The 20,559-nt window shown below is 39.5% G+C and overlaps 1 protein-coding gene across 1 annotated transcript in view; it reads left to right on the top strand.

The window, feature by feature from the left end:
• Positions 1-19,896, top strand: part of EPHA6 (EPH receptor A6) — a 255,468-nt gene extending 235,572 nt beyond the window's left edge. The window contains exons 13-15 of the mRNA XM_068144634.1: positions 5,982-6,175; positions 8,904-9,053; positions 12,772-19,896. Of these exons, the coding sequence (XP_068000735.1) occupies positions 5,982-6,175; positions 8,904-9,053; positions 12,772-12,886 (459 nt within the window). The 3' untranslated portion in view covers positions 12,887-19,896. The remainder of the gene's footprint in view (positions 1-5,981; positions 6,176-8,903; positions 9,054-12,771) is intronic.
• The last annotated feature ends 663 nt before the right edge of the window (positions 19,897-20,559 follow it).

Raw genomic sequence — 20,559 nt, forward strand, 5'->3', positions numbered from 1 at the left:
TTTTCTATACCCTAGCTGGGCAGGGATGGGAGAGTGGAACAGACTCAGCTTCCCAGGAGGAAACGCCCTGCAGGGAGGGCAAAGTACCTGCAAGCCCTCCACCCTGCTTTGTTTTTTGTTTTCAGAATGTGTGTTAACCCACCACAGGCAGTGAAAGTGACAGAGAGGGACATGCACTAAGCAGATTCATGAGACACTTAAAACTCTTAAGGTTCAGTCAGAGGTTCTGCTACAAAAAAAAATGAAAAATGCCTGGCAACATTAACACTGGAACACTTAAATGTGTTCAATCCTGATGGAACTTTTCTCTAGTTAGTCATAAAGATGTTTATTGAATTGGGTGGGGTTTTGTAAAGTACTGGAAATGTGGCAAGTATAACACCTACAGATCTGTGTCTGGTTTTTGCTATTTCCCTTTACAAACTGCTTTTCTAATTAACTTTGGGAAATTGATTCACTTTTAGACTCTGCATAGGCAAGCGATGTTTTCAGTGGCTGATAGACAAATGTTTATTCCTTACATGTTGTGGTTTAAGGCCAGGCAGATCCTCTCTTGTCTCTGAGAGTGGCAAAAGAATGACACTCATCACACAAATGGAGTGCAGAAGTGATGGAAAGCTTAAATGGAAAAGCAATTGGTGTTTTACAGAAATCCTACAAAGCATAGTGACAAAAGAATCCCGAAGCATCCAGAGTCCCCTACTGCACACCCAAAAGCCTCCCTGCACTTCCCTTCTCCCCACCTGAGGGTATAACAAATACACCCAGGGCTCTTTCTCTACCACCCCCCACCCCCCCCCGGCTAGGCTGGTCTCAGGCTGCCTAGGGCTGAGGCTGTCCCTCCCCCTTCTCCTCCTGACATTAGGCCTAGCCAGGCCCCCAGTGTTACCTGATAGGGAGCATCTCCCATGGGAGCAGAGAGGGAAGAAAGGGGAAGAGAAAGACTTTACAGCTGGATTTATAGGGCACAGGATATTATGGGTATGAAATATGCAGCTTCCTGTGTCCTCCTCCTGGGCTGCACCCTCGGGACACTGGAGATGAAGCTTGTGTGGCAGCAACAGGAGGCACCCAGACTGAACTGCCACAATAACATAGAAGGCAATGAGATGCCCAGCCCTACCCAAAGGGAGATGATGTTAGGAGAGGCAAGTTCAGAGCCATCTGAGGCAGGTTTGCTAGGTCAGCACATCTTCAGGCAGATGTATTGTACGGCTGAACTAACACTTCTGAGGGTCTCTTGTCTCGGCCCCTCAGTGACAGCTATGAAATAGTGAGCAGCCAGCACAGGTAGCACAGACCCCAAGCTGATATGAAGAGTTAAACTGGTACCTGCCACCTAAATAAACCCAGTCTGATTATCAGACATGACAACTCTTCACAAGTCCTATCAGGTCAGTGCAAGCCAGACAGCCTCAACACCTCTGCAAATTTAGCACCCTCTATTTATATTCATAAGCAGGGATTTGGAGACTGAACTCTAGGCAACTGAGTTTGAAAATGCCTCTCATATACTGTACACAGTGTAATGTAGAAGCTTAAAAACATAACTAACATTGAGAAATGCTCTTGTTTAAGTAAATAACCATGTTATTATTCTGGTAAGTCACTTCCAACCTGTGTTGGTGCTGATTAATGCACTTCATAGATGTGTGGCAGGCACCAGAGGTGTCCCTAATTAGGGCTGCTGCACAGTCTGTCATATCTTATTGCTTAATTAATAAACATTAGCTAAGATATTGAACTTTCCAAGGAAACTAATGTGCTGATGAACAGACTGCACTAAGAGCCTGGCTTGCTAATGCTCATGTGAGGAAAGTACGATTTATATTCCATGCATTTGTTTTGCAGAACAGCTGTGAGTGAAGTCTACTGGGATACCTGTTAGAGGCCACTGTATAAATTAGTGCATGTTGTAAAACTACAGCATTCAAAAAAAGATAAAAATTAATGTTTTGTAATCAATACACAAGAAAACTACTATAGAAAACAGAAGAGAAGTAATTTCATCTATATAAGGTTCTTGTAACAGTATAAATAACCTACCCTAATAGAGTTCTTTCATCCTAGAGACATCAAAACACTTGGCAGGCACCTGGGATTGGCTCTGTACCATGAGGCATGAGCAGCTGCTTCTCCCTCCTGGTAGATTTTTCAGATGTCAGTAGGACACAGGGGCAATGTCCCTCTGGATTGTCTTCTGTCTTAGTCTCATTAAAAAATCTGTCAGTTAACTTTCAAAAGCAAAAATCTATGCTACTGTTAATAATTAAACTATCAGAAAGATTACATCTTAATTTTCTAATGCCATTTTGGCCAATTTCAAATTATTGATGCACAAGAGTGCAGACATTTTATGCAGAAGTCTATAAAGTATTTTTCAGATGATTTAGTACCATAATTTGTATTTAGTATTAACTCTGCCTTCAACCTTTACAGCTGTGTCTAACATGAAATAAAAAAAAATGACAGAATGTATTTAACAGGCTCCAGTGTTCAATTTCATCTGTCTACAAAACTATACAAAAAGTAGAGTTCCCTTTATATAAATAAAAGCCTAAGCATGAAAAAGCATGGAAATAATTACCTGTGTTACCTGCAAAAATATTCCCTTTCCAAGTCTATAGTCTTACCTGCCCAGAAGTGTTACTTATAAAAATACACCTGACCCATTTTATTCACCCTAATGCTGACCAACAAGACCTTCTCATGATTTTTAAATATAGTCATCACTGCAAATAAACATGCAGCCTCTGTCCCAGTGTTTGATGGCAGCACAGAGTGATTTCACGTTTTCCTTTTGCTACTCATCAAGTGTGCATCACAAAACCAGAACCAGAGAGCAGTAACTGGCCATTTTGTTATCAGACTCAGGGCTTAGGTTGCATAGTAACTCAGCTAATGTTTCAATTCTTTTGGGCTGAAGAGATGGGACATTGACTTGCCAGCGTGGAAAGAGTGACACCAAGTGCTAGACCTGCTGCTATGTCCTCCTGGAGATACAGATGTTTATATCATTTTACAGTTCATGTGGTCCTTTTTCACCTTAAACTGGCAAGGAAAAAAAAAAGAAAAGACATTTAAAAGATGTTGACAGGAATAACTTTTAAATACTATGTAATTGTATGTTACCAAGAAAAGTGTAATACTTGTTCCCTTTTATGTATATGGATATCTAATTCCCCTGTTCAGAGACGGGTGCTATGCAAGTAGCAAAGCGGGAGCTAAAATACCTGAGTAACTAACTGAACAAGGAACTAAGCAGCTCTAATTCTTTCTTTGAGATTTAATTCCCATTGCAGTATTAGATACTTACCATATCTTTACCCTTGTTTCTTAATCTCTAAAAATAATACTTGCCTCACAAGGGCAATGAGGCAATATTTGCCGTTTATTTTTAAAGCGTGCTGGTATTGATGAGAAATGATAATTATCCCAGTACCAGCTGGCATTTCTCTGCGTACTGAAACATTCCCCTGGAACAAGAGAGGAAACAAAAAGCGCTGCAACTTCTTTTTGAAAAATACAGTGAAATAGAGTGTGTCAGGGAAAATACAGTTTCTGGGAAATTGTGGTTGCTTTTGGGTTTTTTTTTTCCCTGAATAAATTATTCCAGAAACACCTCATCAGCTCGCTATTGTTGCGCTGAGCGAATACTGCACGTCTCGTAAAAGCAGAGAAGCTTTCCTTTTGCCTTAAAAAACACAATATATTTGATAAATTCATCATCTGCAACAGGTACATTTACATGCAAAGGCTGTGATATCTGCATTTCTGTGCCACTGAAGATTGCCTCTTCAGTCACCATCAGCTACGCTATACCCCACAGTACAATATATACCTGTGCTTTATGAAGCCACTTGTGACAAAACTGTTTTAGACACACAAGAAGGACAGTTTTGTGAATAAAATTTCATGCACGTGGGACTATATCTCACCCATCCTGAGTCTGTAACAGGAGGAATCTGAGGGACTTCATCATCATGAGGAGGAAAGGCTTTGGAGCACATATTTCTCTGATGATCTGGTAGTATTTTTCCCTGTAGCAGCCATTTCAGCAGCCTGGAATTTGGACCATTAAAGCAAAACCCAGGGAGATGAACAAATAGCCAGAGCAGCAGGTGGAAGGATTATCATATTGACATATCATTTACTGTTAGACGTAGCCAGACCTGTCTGCACAAATGAGATCTATCAGTATTCACAGCTGTATAGAATTCAGAGATCCCTGTGGCAAGTAATGTTGCCTCTGGAGTAGCCTGTAATTCCCAGTGCTGTTGCCGATGGCTCTGACACTTACCCTGTGCAGATCCATTGCATTGCATTGCATTGCATTGCATTGCAAATACTTGTTTTTCATGCGTAGCTGTTTCTGCCATGCTACAAGAGGGCTATACACTGCAGGACCAAGTCACCTCACTTTATAAAACTCAGACACCCAGCTGTGTCCAACTACAAGACCTTTGTTCTATTTTTTACCATGCCATGAAGGGTAGCTAAGGTTATAATGCAGTTTCATTATTCTTATTTATTTGCATAATGCTTGCAGCATAAGCTTTAGGCATTGCTGAACAAAGCCAAAGATATCAATTCAGAATTCATAATGAGAATGAGGATATATTCCAGGATATTAAGATTGAATATATTGAAGCTACAGCTTGTGCTATAAAACACTTACTTGATGTAAACAGATTACTGTACCCCCTTCCAATTGCATTAATATGTTTGCAGTATCTACACACATCAAGTGAAAATTATAAATGTCTCCTTAAAGCAGGATAAATGTAGGTATAAATGCAGTAAGTATGTTTCTGATAAGTGCACTGTGTTGCTATAAATGTGTGTGCAATCATTTATACTTTAGAGAACATCAGCGTTAGTTGGATTTTTACTTGCAAGGCTTATGTGTGTGTGTGGCAGGGGTTGGTCCTTTTCCCTGCTTTGTTTTTGATTGTCCACTTACTATCTTTCCATTCTTTTATTTACAACACCATTTCATTTTACAATGTCACTTCTATCATCATCCCCCACTGCCACTGTCACTCCTTGAAGAACCTTTCCTTCCCTTTTTAAAAATCTTACATAGAATGAATCCAGACAGCTTTCCATGGACCTTATCTACGTTCATTACCTCCTATCACACAGGGCCGCTAATGTCCTTTTCAGACATTGCTTTTTGTTACAAAGAAAGCCTCCCTTAACTCTGATCAAATGTGATTTTTAATACATGGGATTTAAATGTGATTTTTAACACATGGAATTTATCTGTGACATCAGATCCATTTCTTCCTAAATCTTGATCAAATAGGATTTCCATATCTGCTGAATCTCAAAGTTTTACTCACTTTAGGGTATACAGTGACATCACAATGTTAATAACTTTTCTTTCATCATAAACAGCTTGGACATCTAGGTTTCTGGTGTACAAAATAATATTGTGCTTCACTGCAACTCGGTGTGCGAGGCATTGCTAGAATTAATCAGACTCTTAGCAATTAGCAGGAACATATTATCACCAAATAAATTTGCCAAGTGCTGCAATGTGCACGTGTAGTGCTTCATTGTACCATGACATTGCCACACACTGACACTTTGTCAGGATGCAAATACTAGGGCATTCCAGTATGCAGTGGCTATATAAGGTGGTCCTGTAACCCCCACCAGTATGTCAGTCTGAAGTGGATGAAAAAGGGGGTGATACAGGTTAGTTATTTCTTCTCTTCTCTTCCTCCTCCTTTCTTGGCTGTTTGAAGAGGATGGCCAGAGAGCCTTTTAAAAGTGCCTATTGTGCTTCATATGCTTACAAAATATTTCATGTCTCCTCTGGCCACACTCTAGCCAGTCCCCATGTGCTGAGTAAAACCCCTGCAATGTATGAAGTGAGGGTGGTTTAGTTACTCATGAGGTGCTGGGTGATAGGTTGGACTTGCTGATCTTTGAGGTCTTTTCCAACCTTATTGATTGATTCTATGATTCTTTAGGTTATACTGTCTATTGAAGAAGGCTACAGGCTTCCAGCTCCCATGGGCTGCCCAGCTTCTCTTCACCAACTAATGCTTCACTGCTGGCAAAAGGAGAGGAACCACCGCCCAAAATTCAGTGACATTGTCAACTTCCTGGACAAACTGATCCGCAATCCAAGCACCCTTCACACCCTTGTGGAGGACATACTCGTGTAAGACTCTTTTCAGTAGTCTGGGTTTTGGTTTTGGTTTTTTGTGGGATTTCTTTTTGGTTGGTTGTTTTGTTAGTTTTTTTTTTTTTTTATAATGCATGGTAGCTACCCCTTAAATGTTTTAGGGCATTAACTAGAGGTTGGAGAGAGATACAAAGTTTTGAATTCATAAAGTTGGGGGGGGGGTGTTCAAATAACTTGAAGCCTCTTTTAAGGTTGGTTTTATTGTTCATGCAGTGTTTTTCTCAAGTCAAGCAGGTTGTACTAGGGTTGTTTTTTTTGGTGTGTGTGTGCACTGTCTGTCCTTAATCTTTGTGAGTCTCTTTGTTCAACTTTTTTGTGTGTATGTGTGCTTCCCCTGTGTGCTTGTTTGCTCTTTGTAATTTTTTCTCCATTGAACAGCCTGTCTCTCTACCTGACAGTGCTCAAGCAATTTCTGAACTGCCTTGGAGTAATTTCCTGCAGGAAGCAGTTGTGTCTTAGCTTGCTAAATCTTTATTTATCTACAGAAGAATGGCAACAGTGAGCAAATGAGATATCATGCTGCTGCCATTCTACAACCAATTCTTTATGGTGTTGCCCAAAGTTTTATACATTAACAATAATATTACTGAAATAAATGCAGCAATAGGAGAAACAAGGCTGTGGTAAAAGAATCTATCATTTCTGTCAGATTTTTTAGGCTTATTGATCCAAGATGTCCCTGGAAATCTGTGAAGGTCCAGATGGCCTCACTTACTTCACTAGCTGAAATTCACTTGACAATGAAGGTGTTTTCATAGAGACTCCCTGGGTTTATAAGACCTCTGTGGGTCTTGGTGAGAACTTCCATGGATTAAGAGGATGGTTTATATGGTTTGGGGAAGGGCTGAGCAACAGGGTAAAGAGTGTGGCTGGTACCTTGCTATAAGAAAGGCTGAATGTAAACATTAATAGGAAAGCCTATATTTAGGGCTACAGCCAATTTATCTACCACAGACTACTCAGACTCAATGTCCATGCACTAGAATTAGTGGTCTCTGCATACATGCATGTAAATACATATATGACTTGCTACTGGGTCACTTTATTTCACAGAATCATAGAATGACTTCCCTGCTCCTGCTGGCCACACTATTCTTGATGCAGGCCAGGATGCCATTGGCCCTCCTGGCCACCTGGGCACACTGATGGCTCATGTTCAGCCAGCTGTCAATCAGTAGCCCCAGATCCCTTTCTGACTGGCAGTCCTCTAGCCACTCTGACCTCAGCCTGTAGGGCTGCATGGGGTTGTTGTGGCTAAAGTGCAGCACCTGGCACTTGGACTTGTTGAATGCCATCCTGTTGGACTCTGCCCATCTGTCCAGCCGGTCAAGATCCTTCTGCAGAGCCCTTCTATCCTCTAACAGATCAACACCTGCTCCCAACTTGGTGTCATCCACAAATTTACTGATGATGGACCTAATCCCCTCATCCAGATTATCAATGAAGATATTAAAGAGGATGGGGCCCCGCACTGATCCCTGGGGGACGCCACTGGTGACTGGCCACCAGATGGATGTGGCACCACTCACCACCACTCTCTGGGCTTGGCCCTCCAGCCAGTTCCTAGCCCAACATATTGAAAACATTATTTGAGACTGAAAAAGCAAGTTATATATGACTTGCTACTGGGTCACTTTATTTAGCAACAGAGTAATGCATATTTATCTATTCTTCTTTTAAAACTTTATTTGAGATTGAAAAAGTTAGTCCTCTGTTCTTGCAATCAAGGTTTTATTGAGCTCGCTTGCTTGGGAAAATTTCTCCATTCATTTGGGAATGTTCAATACAGTCAGTCTGAAGGATTATTGTGTTACTATTAACTTACAAGGTCAGCAGTTATTCTATAGAACTGCACAATCATAAAAGTAATTCAGGTTGGAAGGGCTCGTGGTAAGTACTTAACTGAGGTTTGTATTTACCTGTGTTCTCCTGTCCTTCAGTTTCTTTCTGTTGTTTTGATAATAAGAATGAAAATCGGTGTGTTGAATACTTCAACATACACAGGTGAAATTTGGTCTGTTGCGTCCTACATTATATGTAGATTATATTCCATTAGTTAATGTTGGATGGCTTTCACTGCCTAGAGTTTAATTTTAAATAAATTACACCTCTTTCCTAAAAGGTATCATAAATCTTTTACAGACAGCAGTGTGTATTTACTGCATTCTGATCCTACAGTTTCATTACACAAAATGTACAAAGACAAAGGAAGTTGTGAGCCTTCACCACTGTGGCCACAACAACACCAGGCAGTGCTACAGGCTGGGGACAGAGTGCCTGGAGAGCGGCCAGGCAGAGAGGGACCTCGGGGTACTGGTCGATGGTAGGCTGAACATGAGCCAGCAGTGTGCCCAGGTGGCCAGGAGGGCCAATGGCATCCTGGCCTGCATCAGGAACAGTATGGCCAGCAGAAGCAGGGAGGTCATTCTGCCCATGTACACTGCACTGGCTAGGCCACACCTTGAGTCCTGTGTCTAGTTCTGGGCCCCTCAGTTTAGGAAGGACGTTGACTTGCTGGAGAGTGTCCAGAGAAGGGCAACAAAGTTGGTGAGGGGTCTGGAGCACTGCCCTATGAAGAGAGTCTGAGGGAGCTGGGGTTGCTTAGCCTGGAGAAGAAGGATTCAGGGGAGACCTTATTGCTCTCTACAACTCCCTGAAGGGAGTTTGTACTGCTTTGGTAACCTTTGCAATTGTTTTCTTACAGAATGCCAGATTCACCTGGTGAAGTTCCAGAATATCCTTTGTTTGTTTCAGTCAGTGACTGGCTGGACTCCATAAAAATGGGTCAGTATAAAAATAACTTCATGGCAGCAGGTTTCACAACTTTGGATATGGTTTCAAGAATGACTATTGAGTAAGTATGTAACCTGTTATCCCTACAGTGACTAATCTGTGCATTTGTTTGGATGCTGCAATGACATAATTGTAATGATGTATGTAGCAGTGCTTTCATTTCCTGGCATACCCAAGATAATAAACTACAAATACTGTTTATTTATTAATGACAATACAGGAGAAAGATATGATTAAAAGTCACTATTCTGTGACTATACCAAACACTATCAAAGATCAGGCAGTGATCATACTAAATGTTTCTTGGGGAATCAATTTTGATCTAGACCACTGAAATCTGTGGCAAAAACCTCTACTTACTTTGCTATGAACATCATCAAGCCTATGTCAGTCCTTACAAGGAAGTTGTTCCACACCTTGATGCCTTTCTGACACCACTGTGCCCAGTATATAAGGCCCTGGATTAATAAGGTAGGAAAGATATGATCGACTTTGTTCTGTTTTCTTCACATGAATTCCTAATCTTTTATTTCATTCTGGGACAGTCTGCATTAAGATTCAATAACTTTACATGTGAGGTCAGGACTGGTGTGGTAGTTTTAGGCTGATGCCTAAGAAAATTTTCCACAGATTGAGTAGAAAGTGGTAGAATGTAAATAAATTACTGTTGGATGTAAAGGGAAAATAACGATAAGGTCTAAATAATCCCATTGGACTGATTACTAACGTAAAGTTAGTTGTACAAACCAACTCTCACTCTTTTCAGCATCTTTGCTCTAGCTGATACTAGCTGGTGCTTTTGCTTGATTGTTATTTACCTTGGCTGTGTTCTTCTTGTGACTAAGTACTAGCAAGCTGCTCTCTGCTTTTCCCCTCTTTCTTTTTTCCCTTGTCTGAAAGGGAGAGGGGAAAACTAGTGGAACCCCACCCCCAGTTTTGTCCAGCAGTGTTCTTGTGTTGTTTATAAGTTGTAAAACTATGTAAATATTGTACATTTTTAATATATTCATTGCATTTTGTATTTCTAGATTGTAGTTTTGCTTGTAAATATAGCTTCATTTCCCTCCATCTGAGCTAGTCTGTCAGTTTTGGTTTGGGTGTAATTCCAACCCACCACATTCTGTTAATAGTTTTCTCCCATGTCTATCATTTTACACTCACCTACATTGAATTTCATTTACTGCTTTATAGCACAGTCACTTAGTCTTATAAGATCCTTCTAAAACTATTCAGAACTAGCCCCTTCCCTTACTATCCTGAACAATTCAGCCTCACCACCAACTTTTTCACCTCTGTGCTCATCTGTTTTCCCAGACCATTTACTGATTTGTTGAACAGTAATGTTCAACATTATCCTAGCATAGATCCCTGACAAATTTACTCCTGACATCCAGGCTTTAAACCAGTTATTTAGTCACACAAAGACCCTTTTAAGCCACAACTCCTTATTTTCTTTGTTTGATAAGGAATATTCTCTAAAGCTTTTGGAAGTCCAAGGGGAGTGTATCAAGTGAATCATTTCCATCCATACATGTGCTGATTCCTCCACTGGAAATAAGTAACTGTGGTGGGTTAACGCCTTTTTCTGAAAACAAAAGAAGAAAGCAGGGTGGAGGGCTTGAGGGTACTTTACCCTCCCTGAAGGGCGTTTCTCCCTGTCTATTCCACTCCCCCCTCCCTGCCCAGCTAGGGTATAAAAAGCAGGACATCATAGCTGTTGGATCTCCTTTTTGGCTCCTGTCTCTGCTGGATGAGAGCTACTGCAGCTGCCCTCCTGCTCCTCAGCCATGTGGCCGGACCTGATCCTTTTCTCTGCTGCCTCCGCACCTCCTCAGAGAAAGACTGGTTTTGTATTATTCTTTTCTGTCCCCTTCCCATCCATTCTTGTTCCTTGCCCTTGTGAACCTTTTTTTTTCCCTGTTATTGTCATATATATAATTTGAAGAAAAAATTATTCACCTCTCTACTTCCAAGCTGACTCCAGATTGTTGTTTAGTGGATTTGCTCCTTACCCTGTTTTTTTTCCCTCTCCCTGTTTGGAGGGAGGAGGTGGGGGGAGTGGGGAAGAGATTCTCAGCCTTTTCCCCATTTGAGCTTTTAACTCTCAGTTAAGGCTCAAACCACTACAGTAACTTTATAGAACTCTTTGCAAAAGCCACAGTGACTCATGCATGTATCCAAGCATTCCATAACTCTGTACTTTACTGTAGTTTCCATTATGCTCTGTGGTGGTTTTAGACTCGGAGGTATGTAGTTCCCAGGATCTCCTCTGGAATTTTGTTGTTGGGCATCACTCTCCATTCCTCAAGCACCAAGATGTTTGTAAGCACATGGAACACAGATGATAACTCCCTCTCTTGCATCCCTGTTAGTAATTCCACTATTTCATCCTTAAGCTCTTTCAAAACTCTTGGCTAAATATAGTCTTGTTCTGGGTTGTTGTATTGGTCTTCCAACAGTGGCCAGTCTTTCAGTGCTCTTTAATACCCAAATCATCATTAGACTCTACAGATAATCTGGAAGGCTTCTTGTACCCAATGAGTTTGCAAAAGGTTTTATTGTGCTTTATTATTAAATGTCATTTTCCTGATTATTCCTCAAATTCATTTTTTAGCCTGCCCTACCATGCTTTTACAGATAATCTAAGGTTACCATCCTTTCTATTTTTTTCCCTTAGATACCTCTTCATCTTTTTGAAACATTCCATCTTTCTTCAAAAAGCTTCTCTGTTACTTTAGGCCTGGTGGCTTCTTTCTGAGCTTTACCAAGGCCTAATAAATGCTAAGAATTCTTCCTGCATTTCTAGTACTTTTATTCTTCTAACTGACTCTTTCTCGCTTCCAAGACACTCAACATTTTTTTTGGACAGTCCCTGATGACCTTAAGTGTTGTGTGGATTTAAAGCCTAAGTACATAATAGTTGCTGCTATCCAGTAGCTCTTCATTTGAAGGATACAGAGGCAGGTGTCTTGAACTGCAAATCTGAAGCTCATGAAGGTCATGCCTCCTCTTGTGAGCTTCTTTACTAGCTATATCAAAGATTTTGGGGGCATACCTAAACATACAGTATCTATGCTATGTCCTGGTGTGGGACTGGCACAACTGACAAGGCACATCTGAAGTTTTCCTGCCCTTGCCACTTCTGTGAACTTTTTCAACATCTTGCAGATGGTGATGCTTAGAGAAAACAAAACTAGTGGTTGTGATAGATGCTGAAGGTTGTTGATTTCATTCCTGCCAAAGAGTCAGGCTCTGTAAGTGAGCTACCCACTCCAGGGTGCAGGTCTAGATGCAATGAAGGGAAAGCAGGACAAAAATCTATGTCAAAATGAAAGATTCGCTGCTATTCTGATCTTTAGACCACCTCTCACCGCCATTCCCCAAATCATCCAAAGCACAGACGGTAATTTCCAGCTCAGGACTGCAAGAGTGAGTTGCAAGAATGAGTGGGAAACATTTGCTACTAAGACACTGCTTAGGAAAGGGCTATTAGACTCCATATCTCAGGTCCTTCATTGAGATTTAGAAAAGTTACTTGACCATTAGTATCACCAAAGGTATCAGTGCTCTAATATTATTTTCATTTGTTTCTTAAATGGCAGTCTTTAAAAAATTGGAATTGAAAGGTCCAGAAAACTTGGAACATTTGATGCTTTCTTATATGTTCCAGTTAGGAATGTGATCTGTCCTGAAGAAGAGCAATGCATCACATATTTACTCTTTGGTGTACAAGAGGATTTAATATACTTGCATCCAAGATTTAACTTTTTGTCTTGCAGTGACATTAGAAGAATTGGAGTTGTACTCATTGGACACCAGAGACGAATAGTCAGCAGCTTACAGACTTTGCAATTGCACATGATGCACATGCAGGAGAAAGGATTTCATGTATGAAAGTACCAGAACCAACTGTGTTTTGTGCCTCAGCATTTCTAAAATGGAAAAATATTCTCATTCTTCTGCTCTTCCCAACTTCAAGAACTGCAACCTTCTATCAGACTATAAAAGTACTTCTATGTTAATGCTTCCAAACAGGAATTTTTAATCACACTGCGTAGTTCCTCCACCAGTTATCTGCCGATAAAATCCTGGCCTACTGCAAGACTGTTGCTACACATTGATGAATAACTCAGCATGGATGTGTAACTTTGTATAACAGTATTTGGGAAACTTTCATGAACTTACTTGAAAGTAGTAATCTGTTTGGCCTGGTGTGGCTTCTTTATTGATGTATTTAGAGTTTACTGGTAGATCAAAAAGTATTTGACTTCTTTCATGTTCTGTGACCATGTAACTTCCAATACCAAATGTGCAATCAAAAAGAAGTTTAACACAAGTATTGATTTTATCTCTTAATTAAATCCAAATGTATGGGTCCTATCATTTTATAATAGTTTGAATGCTGGTGCCTGAAAACATTAATATTGTTTGCAGAAATGACTCGTTTTATGTAGCAAGTTTTCACTGTGTGAATAATTGGGAGGAGAGAGAGAGAAACCTGTTTGAAATCTTTAAGGTCCGTGATTTTGAAATTCTTTAGCACTCAACAGCTTTTATGTTCAAAATTTTAGTTTAGGTTGGAAAACTCGTTCATCCCTGGGATTCTTCACTACTCCAGACCTTTTTTCTTTTTTTACTTAACTCAGCATTTGCTTCTACTACATGCAGATAGCCATTGCAAAACTAATTGTAACATTTGCATAACAACATATGAAACATGGTTGTCAGCTATATCGTGGCCACAGAGACTTCAGAGCACTTTCTGTTAAAAAAAAATACAGGCTTCCACTGCTTGAATTAAGCATACTTTCCACCAGTGGTAGTAGACCTTGGGAAGCCAGCCATCAGTGGGTGGTGTACTTATTCCCAAGGGAGAAGGCCGGCCAATATCATCCTCCAGCTGAAGGCAGTGGTACAACCACAAACTAATGCTGGAAGTTACATGCTGTGGTGTTCAGTTATCTTGTACAGAGGCAAAACAGGAGATGTAGGACAGCAGTGTAATAATATGTTGCCTTGAGTCTACTTCTGACTGCTTTTAGAATTTAAAAGCAGGCAGCTGAAATGGAGCTCTGGTTGCAATAGTCTAGATCTTCATTTAGTACAGATATCTAAATGACATCAAAGACAATTACCTTTGAAAACTCTTCGATAGCCATATTTACATGCAAGCAAATGTCTGCAAAGGCCTAACTTAACATTTGTACCTCTCCAAGACTTACAGTTTTCATCTTTTCTTCACACACCTCACACAGGTGTGCTGGACTACATTTCCAATTTTTTTTCCTGGGATATGCACTGCTGGGAACAGGGGAACAAGCACACGTCTGCATGCTGTAGAAGTCACACACAGTTCTACATGCATGTCACATGTAAATTTGGTGCAGATGATTGATACAGCTTGGAGGACTTTTTTGAGTTATGTGGCATTCTGATGTACTCAAGCATTACAACTCCTCCATTAAAGCATGTGTATGGGTAATTAGTATAGCATATATGCATATCAAAATGAATTAACTACTTCATGTAATCATAAAGATATTTACTGCTGGTGAGGGGTTTGGAGCACAGCCCTATGAGGAGAGGCTGAGGGAGCTGGGGTTGCTTAGCCTGGAGAAGAGGAGGCTCAGAGGAGATCTTATTGCTCTCTACAACTACCTGAAGGGAGGTTGTAGCCAGGTGGAGGTTGGTCTCTTCTCCCAGGCAACCAGCACCAGAACAAGAGGACACAGTCTCAAGCTGTGCCAGGGGAGGTTTGGGCTGGATGTTAGGAAGACGTTCTTCACAGAAAGAGTGATTGGCCACTGGAATGTGCTGCCCAGGGAGTTGGTGGAGTCACCATCCCTGAAGGTGTTTAAGAAGAGCCTGGATGAGGCAGTTGGTGCCATGGTTTAGTTGATTAGATGGTGTTAGGTGATAGGCTGGACTCAATGATCTTGAAGGTCTTTTCCAACCTGGTTAATTCTGTATTCTATTCTGTATTTATAGCTTGTAAATCCAAATCTATTTCCTAACTCGTGGAAGACGCTGCCATTGTATACTGGTGGCAAAGAAGGAAAATCAGAAAGCAACTCAGAAAAGATTATGCTTCCAACTAGGTCAGAGTAAGACATACTAAGCCTGATTCACAGTTATCGCAATAGTTTGGAATAACTGCATTAATTTAGGTGGGATAAAAGTAGTGCACTAAGTAAATTTTCCTTTCTTAAACAAACAAAAAAAAAAAAAAAGAAAGAAAAAGAGAGAAAGAGAAAGAGAAAGAGAGAAAGAGAAAGAGAAAGAGAAAGAGAAAGAGAAAAAGAAAAAGAGAAAGAGAAAGAGAAAGAGAAAGAGAAAGAGAAAGAGAAAGAGAAAGAGAAAGAGAAAGAGAAAGAGAAAGAGAAAGAGAAAAAGAAAGAATTTAACTGAGGAATAAGTTTTGTAAAGATTAAGATTCACCAGTGTTATGCAATGTCAATTTGTTGATCTCGTTTAAAGAAGGCCAATTCCAATCGTCCTTTAACTACAGAATTTTCCATCATGAATAGTTGCACTGAACTCGGTAGGACTGTACAAGCATGTAGGTTTTGCAGGAGCACAGGCCTTTAGTAGGAAAAAAAAAGTTTTTTTTTCCTTCTCTGTGACTGCCCCAGTTACACATCTGAATAATGTTTTAGGGAAGGTTCTCTTATGGAAAGAAACTCATGCTTACCTGAAGCCTTTAGAGGTTTGTTAGATACTTTGCCTGCCATTGCTTCTGTGACAAAGAATGTGCTATCTGTGGAAGGAACCTCTCTCACCATCAAATGCAGTACTGAGGAGGCCTAGCTCTGTTATTTCTTAATGGGGTTTCAAAATTACTCATTACCCATTTAGATAATGTATGTGCACTTTTAAATTCCCCTTTGCATGTTTTCCCATTCCTGGTAGTGTGAATGGAGAGGGTTACATTATGTGAACACAGCTTCAATATATTCCATGGAAATTAATTTCAAAAGTTACCACTCTACTGACAATATATTTTCAATAGAAGAAAATGTAACAATTTTTCAATGTTTATTAATTAGATATATTTTTTTATATAAACAAGAGTTTAGGTAACTAGAAAGGCAAGAGCAAAGGATTGTTTGGGTGAGAACATGTATTAATCAATTTGTAAATCCAGGATTTTGTGAACTTATATAGCTTGGGGTTTGGTGGTGGTGGTGGTGGTGCAGTATGATGCTTTTGTAATAGTTATTTTGAACAAGTTTACATTTTTCTCATTTTGGAAACATTTTATTTGCTCTTGCTCTGATTGCAAGCCTGCTCTTGTCGTGAGATTGTGGGGTCTTTTCCCCCTAATTGTTTCATTGAAAAACAAAGAGACAACAGGTGTTATTTTTCAAATGTCAGCTTAAAACTCTTCAGGCCACAAATGTGTATGAGAAAATACAGCAACATTTTTGTTACAGGAGATACTTCCTTCAGGTGAAAATTAGCTCTTTTTAGTTATCCTGCATATTGCAATGTGTGGTTAGAGGTTGCATTTAAGCAAATTTGCTATGTTGGTTTTGAGACTCTGGCCTACATTGCAGAGTGCTTCATGACTGAAAGTACTCATCAAAAATTCAAAAATTTGAGTGCATGTTATATGGGAGAGGGAAAGAAAAGGCATTGGCATGTATGTGGACATTAGGAAATAGTTCTACATTATGTACAAATAATATCCATGTGTAGATTTTTCAAACAGATACAATTAGTGTTAATCTAGGGTAAAACCCATCCATCCGTACTGTTACTACTATGACTCATTAATCACTTGAGCCTCCAAAATGCAGCTTAGTTGAGGACCTTGACTGTTGAGCAGGACCAGGTTAGTGTCTTCTGTATACAATTCTGTAATTGAAATACTACTTGTTCATCTTGTTGCATACTGGCTTTATTGAGAGAAGCCTAAATAAACAGTAAAGGGTAGAGCTATCCAGCTAAGAGTGGCTTACAAACTGAATTTTCAGTTTTCTCTCATTAAGATTGAGCTTGTTTGAGAATGATTAAAAGGGAAAGAAACCAAACAAAACAAAACAAGGATTATTTTTTAATAGGTTGAATGCTCTCAGCTGTATAACTTGGCCACTGGAATGTGCTGCCCAGGGAGGTGGTGGAGTAACCGTCCCTGGAGGTGTTCAGAAAAGGATTGGATGTGGCACTTGGAGCCATGGTTTAGTTAGTCATGAGGTGTTGGGTGATAGGTTGGACTTGATGATCTCTGAGGTCTTTTCCAACCTTATTGATTCTATGATTCTATGCTCACAGTCCATTTATATACAATAGGAGTAGCTGGAAAACACAAAGTGCAGCCAATGTTTCAAATCTGTAGATTAATTCAGTTACTAAATGTCAAATTCTTAAGTTTTCTTTCTGGGAAGGTTCTGCTCTAAAACTACTTGGTATTTCCAGGTTTTTAATATAATTATATGATTTTAATAACATTCTTGATGGAGTAATTCTTGGGGAAATAATGTAGCTGTGAGGAATTAAATGTGTCAATGTCAATAAGCACGATCTTGCTGTGACCAAATTCGTTAAGAGTTGTTACCAACTTGAGTTCAGTGGGAGGAAGTCCTACGCTACACTTGCTGTATGTAAGATTCAGCCCTTTGAAGAGATTCTCCTTTCCTACATCCCACTACTGTCATGCTTGATTTGTTGTTTGAGAACCAGCACTTACTAGGTCGCATGCTGTCAGCCATTCAAATGTTTTGCTAAAATCATTTGCTGGGTTTAATTTATCTGTTGAGAGTTTCAGGTTGAGATGCAAGTTGGTCCTTCAGGGCATGATCCAAAGTCAGTTAAATCCATAGAAAGACATCAATAGACTGAAGCAGGTTTGGGGTCAAAGGTTTCTTTAGATTTGCATGGACTGGATGGCCTCATTTAATAGGGGAGAAGAGAGTGCACTGAGCATAAAAGACAAGGCTACTACCTCAGGGATGCGTTGAAATAGATTAAGGTTAGCTTCCACATGGCACAGATGAACTTCAAGGTGTAAAAGATGGTTGGTTGCTGCACTGTTGTTTTATTTGAAATGAGCTACTATATCTGAGTCTGGAGTAAATGTTTTAAATGACCTACCTATCTCATGGCATATCTAACAGAAGTGGGTTAGGGATTATTTTTTCTCCCTTAGTAAATTCCCAGAACTCTTGTCTTAAAAATCAGGATTAAACCATTACCCCCATCAAACAGGGAGAACCTACAAAAACCCAGGATTTGTCTATCCTCCTTCTTTCCTAATCATATACCACTATGCAATATGATCTCCCCTTCATAACAGAAGTTCTGTTTAGCTGCCTCTTTGAACAAGCTGTTTGTACTCCCTAGTGCATTACACGTGTAAGTTTTGAAACTTATCAGTTAATGAAATGTATGGGAGCAAATAATTAATGTCCTTCTAGTGGTTCTGTTTATTGGGCTCTCATTAATTCCCTATCTCAAGAACACTGTCCCACTCTAAGATTCCCAACAAGTAAATGCATAAGCTTTTTGAAGCTTCTGGCCATGGTTTCCTATCTGCCTCTCCCCAAGAAACAGCTTTAATTGGCTATCTGAAGACTATCTGAAACCCCATTTACTGAAAGGAAATAGTTTGTTTTCTGGCAAAGCAACCTTCACTGGAATGAATTGTTTTAATTTTGTCATCAGGGTGCTTTTTTAGGAAACACATCCATTTGACTTACAGAAAAATACAAGAAAAACACTTGACTACCTTCCAAAAATTAGCTTTGATTTACCCTTGGAAGATAACATGGTTGGTACGTTTTCTCAGGATATTTCCTATTTCTGTGTGTTGGTTTTAAGCATATCTGAATGAAAAGGGGCTTACATTTCTGTCTCTTCCGTGAAATTAGATTGTACACAACTAAATATGACTGCTCTTCACAGTTTGCTGTTCTAGCATAGCCATAACATGTATTAATGTATGTATATATATGAATAACTATTTGATGACAGACACTTTAGATTATGTATTTAAGCAGCCATGTCAAACCTTCAAAGGTAGATGGCTTCAAAGGTAACGGTATAATCATAATACTTGCAAACTATTTTACAAACAGTGCTCTCAGCACAAATCTTTTCACACACCTTTACTGAAAACCACCTTTTCTTTAAAAAACTCAGATAACATTTCCTTTTCATTGCTTTTTTTTTTTTTCATCATACCAAGATGTATTTAAATAATGACAAGTACCTGTGACTCAGTCTTCATCATTCATCCCACAGAAAAGCAGCCTCGGCACTGTACCTTTAAGTTCACTGGTCTGAACTCATGTAGTACTGCAGACAGCAGGCATTATCTGTTCATTCTGAGAGACTGAACATTTCACAGCTGGTAACATTGGTTTCCCCCCTGGGACTGCCTCACTGTTCATAATGACTTTTTTTTTTTACATCATGTGTTTTCCATACATGTTCCCACTGCATTTTTCTTTCTGCCTATATATCTGTATCTAGACTGAACTGCAGTCCCAAGGGCAATTTCCATTAGAAGTAAAGTTGTTATTCTTTACTGGAAAGTGGTGTTATCTTTATTTTTTTTTAATTATTACTCTATTCTTATGGTAATATGATGTTCCATGTAAATTTTCATATGCTGGCATGCCTACAAGTTTAATAGTGTAATCAAATGCTCAGCTCTCACCATTAGGGTGTTTTTAAGGCGAATTGCATTACATATGCCATCTCTTTACAGAAAGAATATGGGGTTTGGCAAAGCTACCTGCTGAGCAACATAATAAGATTTTTGTACAAAGTACAAGTTACTGATAATTATTGTATTTTATTTTTCTATGATTTCCTAAGAGGCATTATCAGGTCTTACAGATGGGGTAAGCCTGTTTATTGAAATATTTATTAGCAAATAAAAGTTACAGTAATGGTGGTTATTTCTGAGTTAATGGTGTTTGTTTTGCCTTAGGTTAGTAATACAGTAAGACACAGTGAAGCTCGTCATACATGAGCATGCAAAAAAACCCCTCAGCTGTTTAAAAGAGGGGCTGGTGTACTAATAAAGATGGACCAGCAATATGTTCTAGCACTTGAGATGTTTCAGGGTGGTGGTGGGTGGTTTTTTTAGCTAAAGAAAGCTTAATGAGTAGTGGTCTCTTCCATTGTACCACCAAGCATTTATGCTCTGATAAACACTTTGTCAAAATGCTCATACAGTTAACACCATCAGGAAAAAAATATACACATTAAAAGTTCCAAACAAAAACACTCTCTCCTTCTTGAGAAACACCAGGAACATGAATTTTAAACAGATTTTAATTTGCTATTAAGATTCTGCAGTACTCTTCACCCTCCTTATGGTGGTTCACTGAGTGATGAAACAAATTATTTATTTTCCACCCCCCCCAAACTCTCACTGATCTTATTATATAAATAATACCAGGGCAGTACAGAGTGATTCACAAAGAGGAGAATGCCCTATACAGTAATCAAACTGTAGCTGGGGGGGGAAAAAAATAGCCTTTTGTTTCATAGTATCATATGCATGCAATAAAAAACTGAAGTATATGTAGATCAGTAGCAAATCAATGTCAGATGTC

Source organism: Melanerpes formicivorus, unplaced genomic scaffold (genome assembly GCF_026170545.1).
Source record: "Melanerpes formicivorus ecotype bairdi unplaced genomic scaffold, bMelFor1.0.p_v2 SCAF_11, whole genome shotgun sequence".
In the NCBI taxonomy this organism is placed as follows: domain Eukaryota; kingdom Metazoa; phylum Chordata; class Aves; order Piciformes; family Picidae; genus Melanerpes; species Melanerpes formicivorus.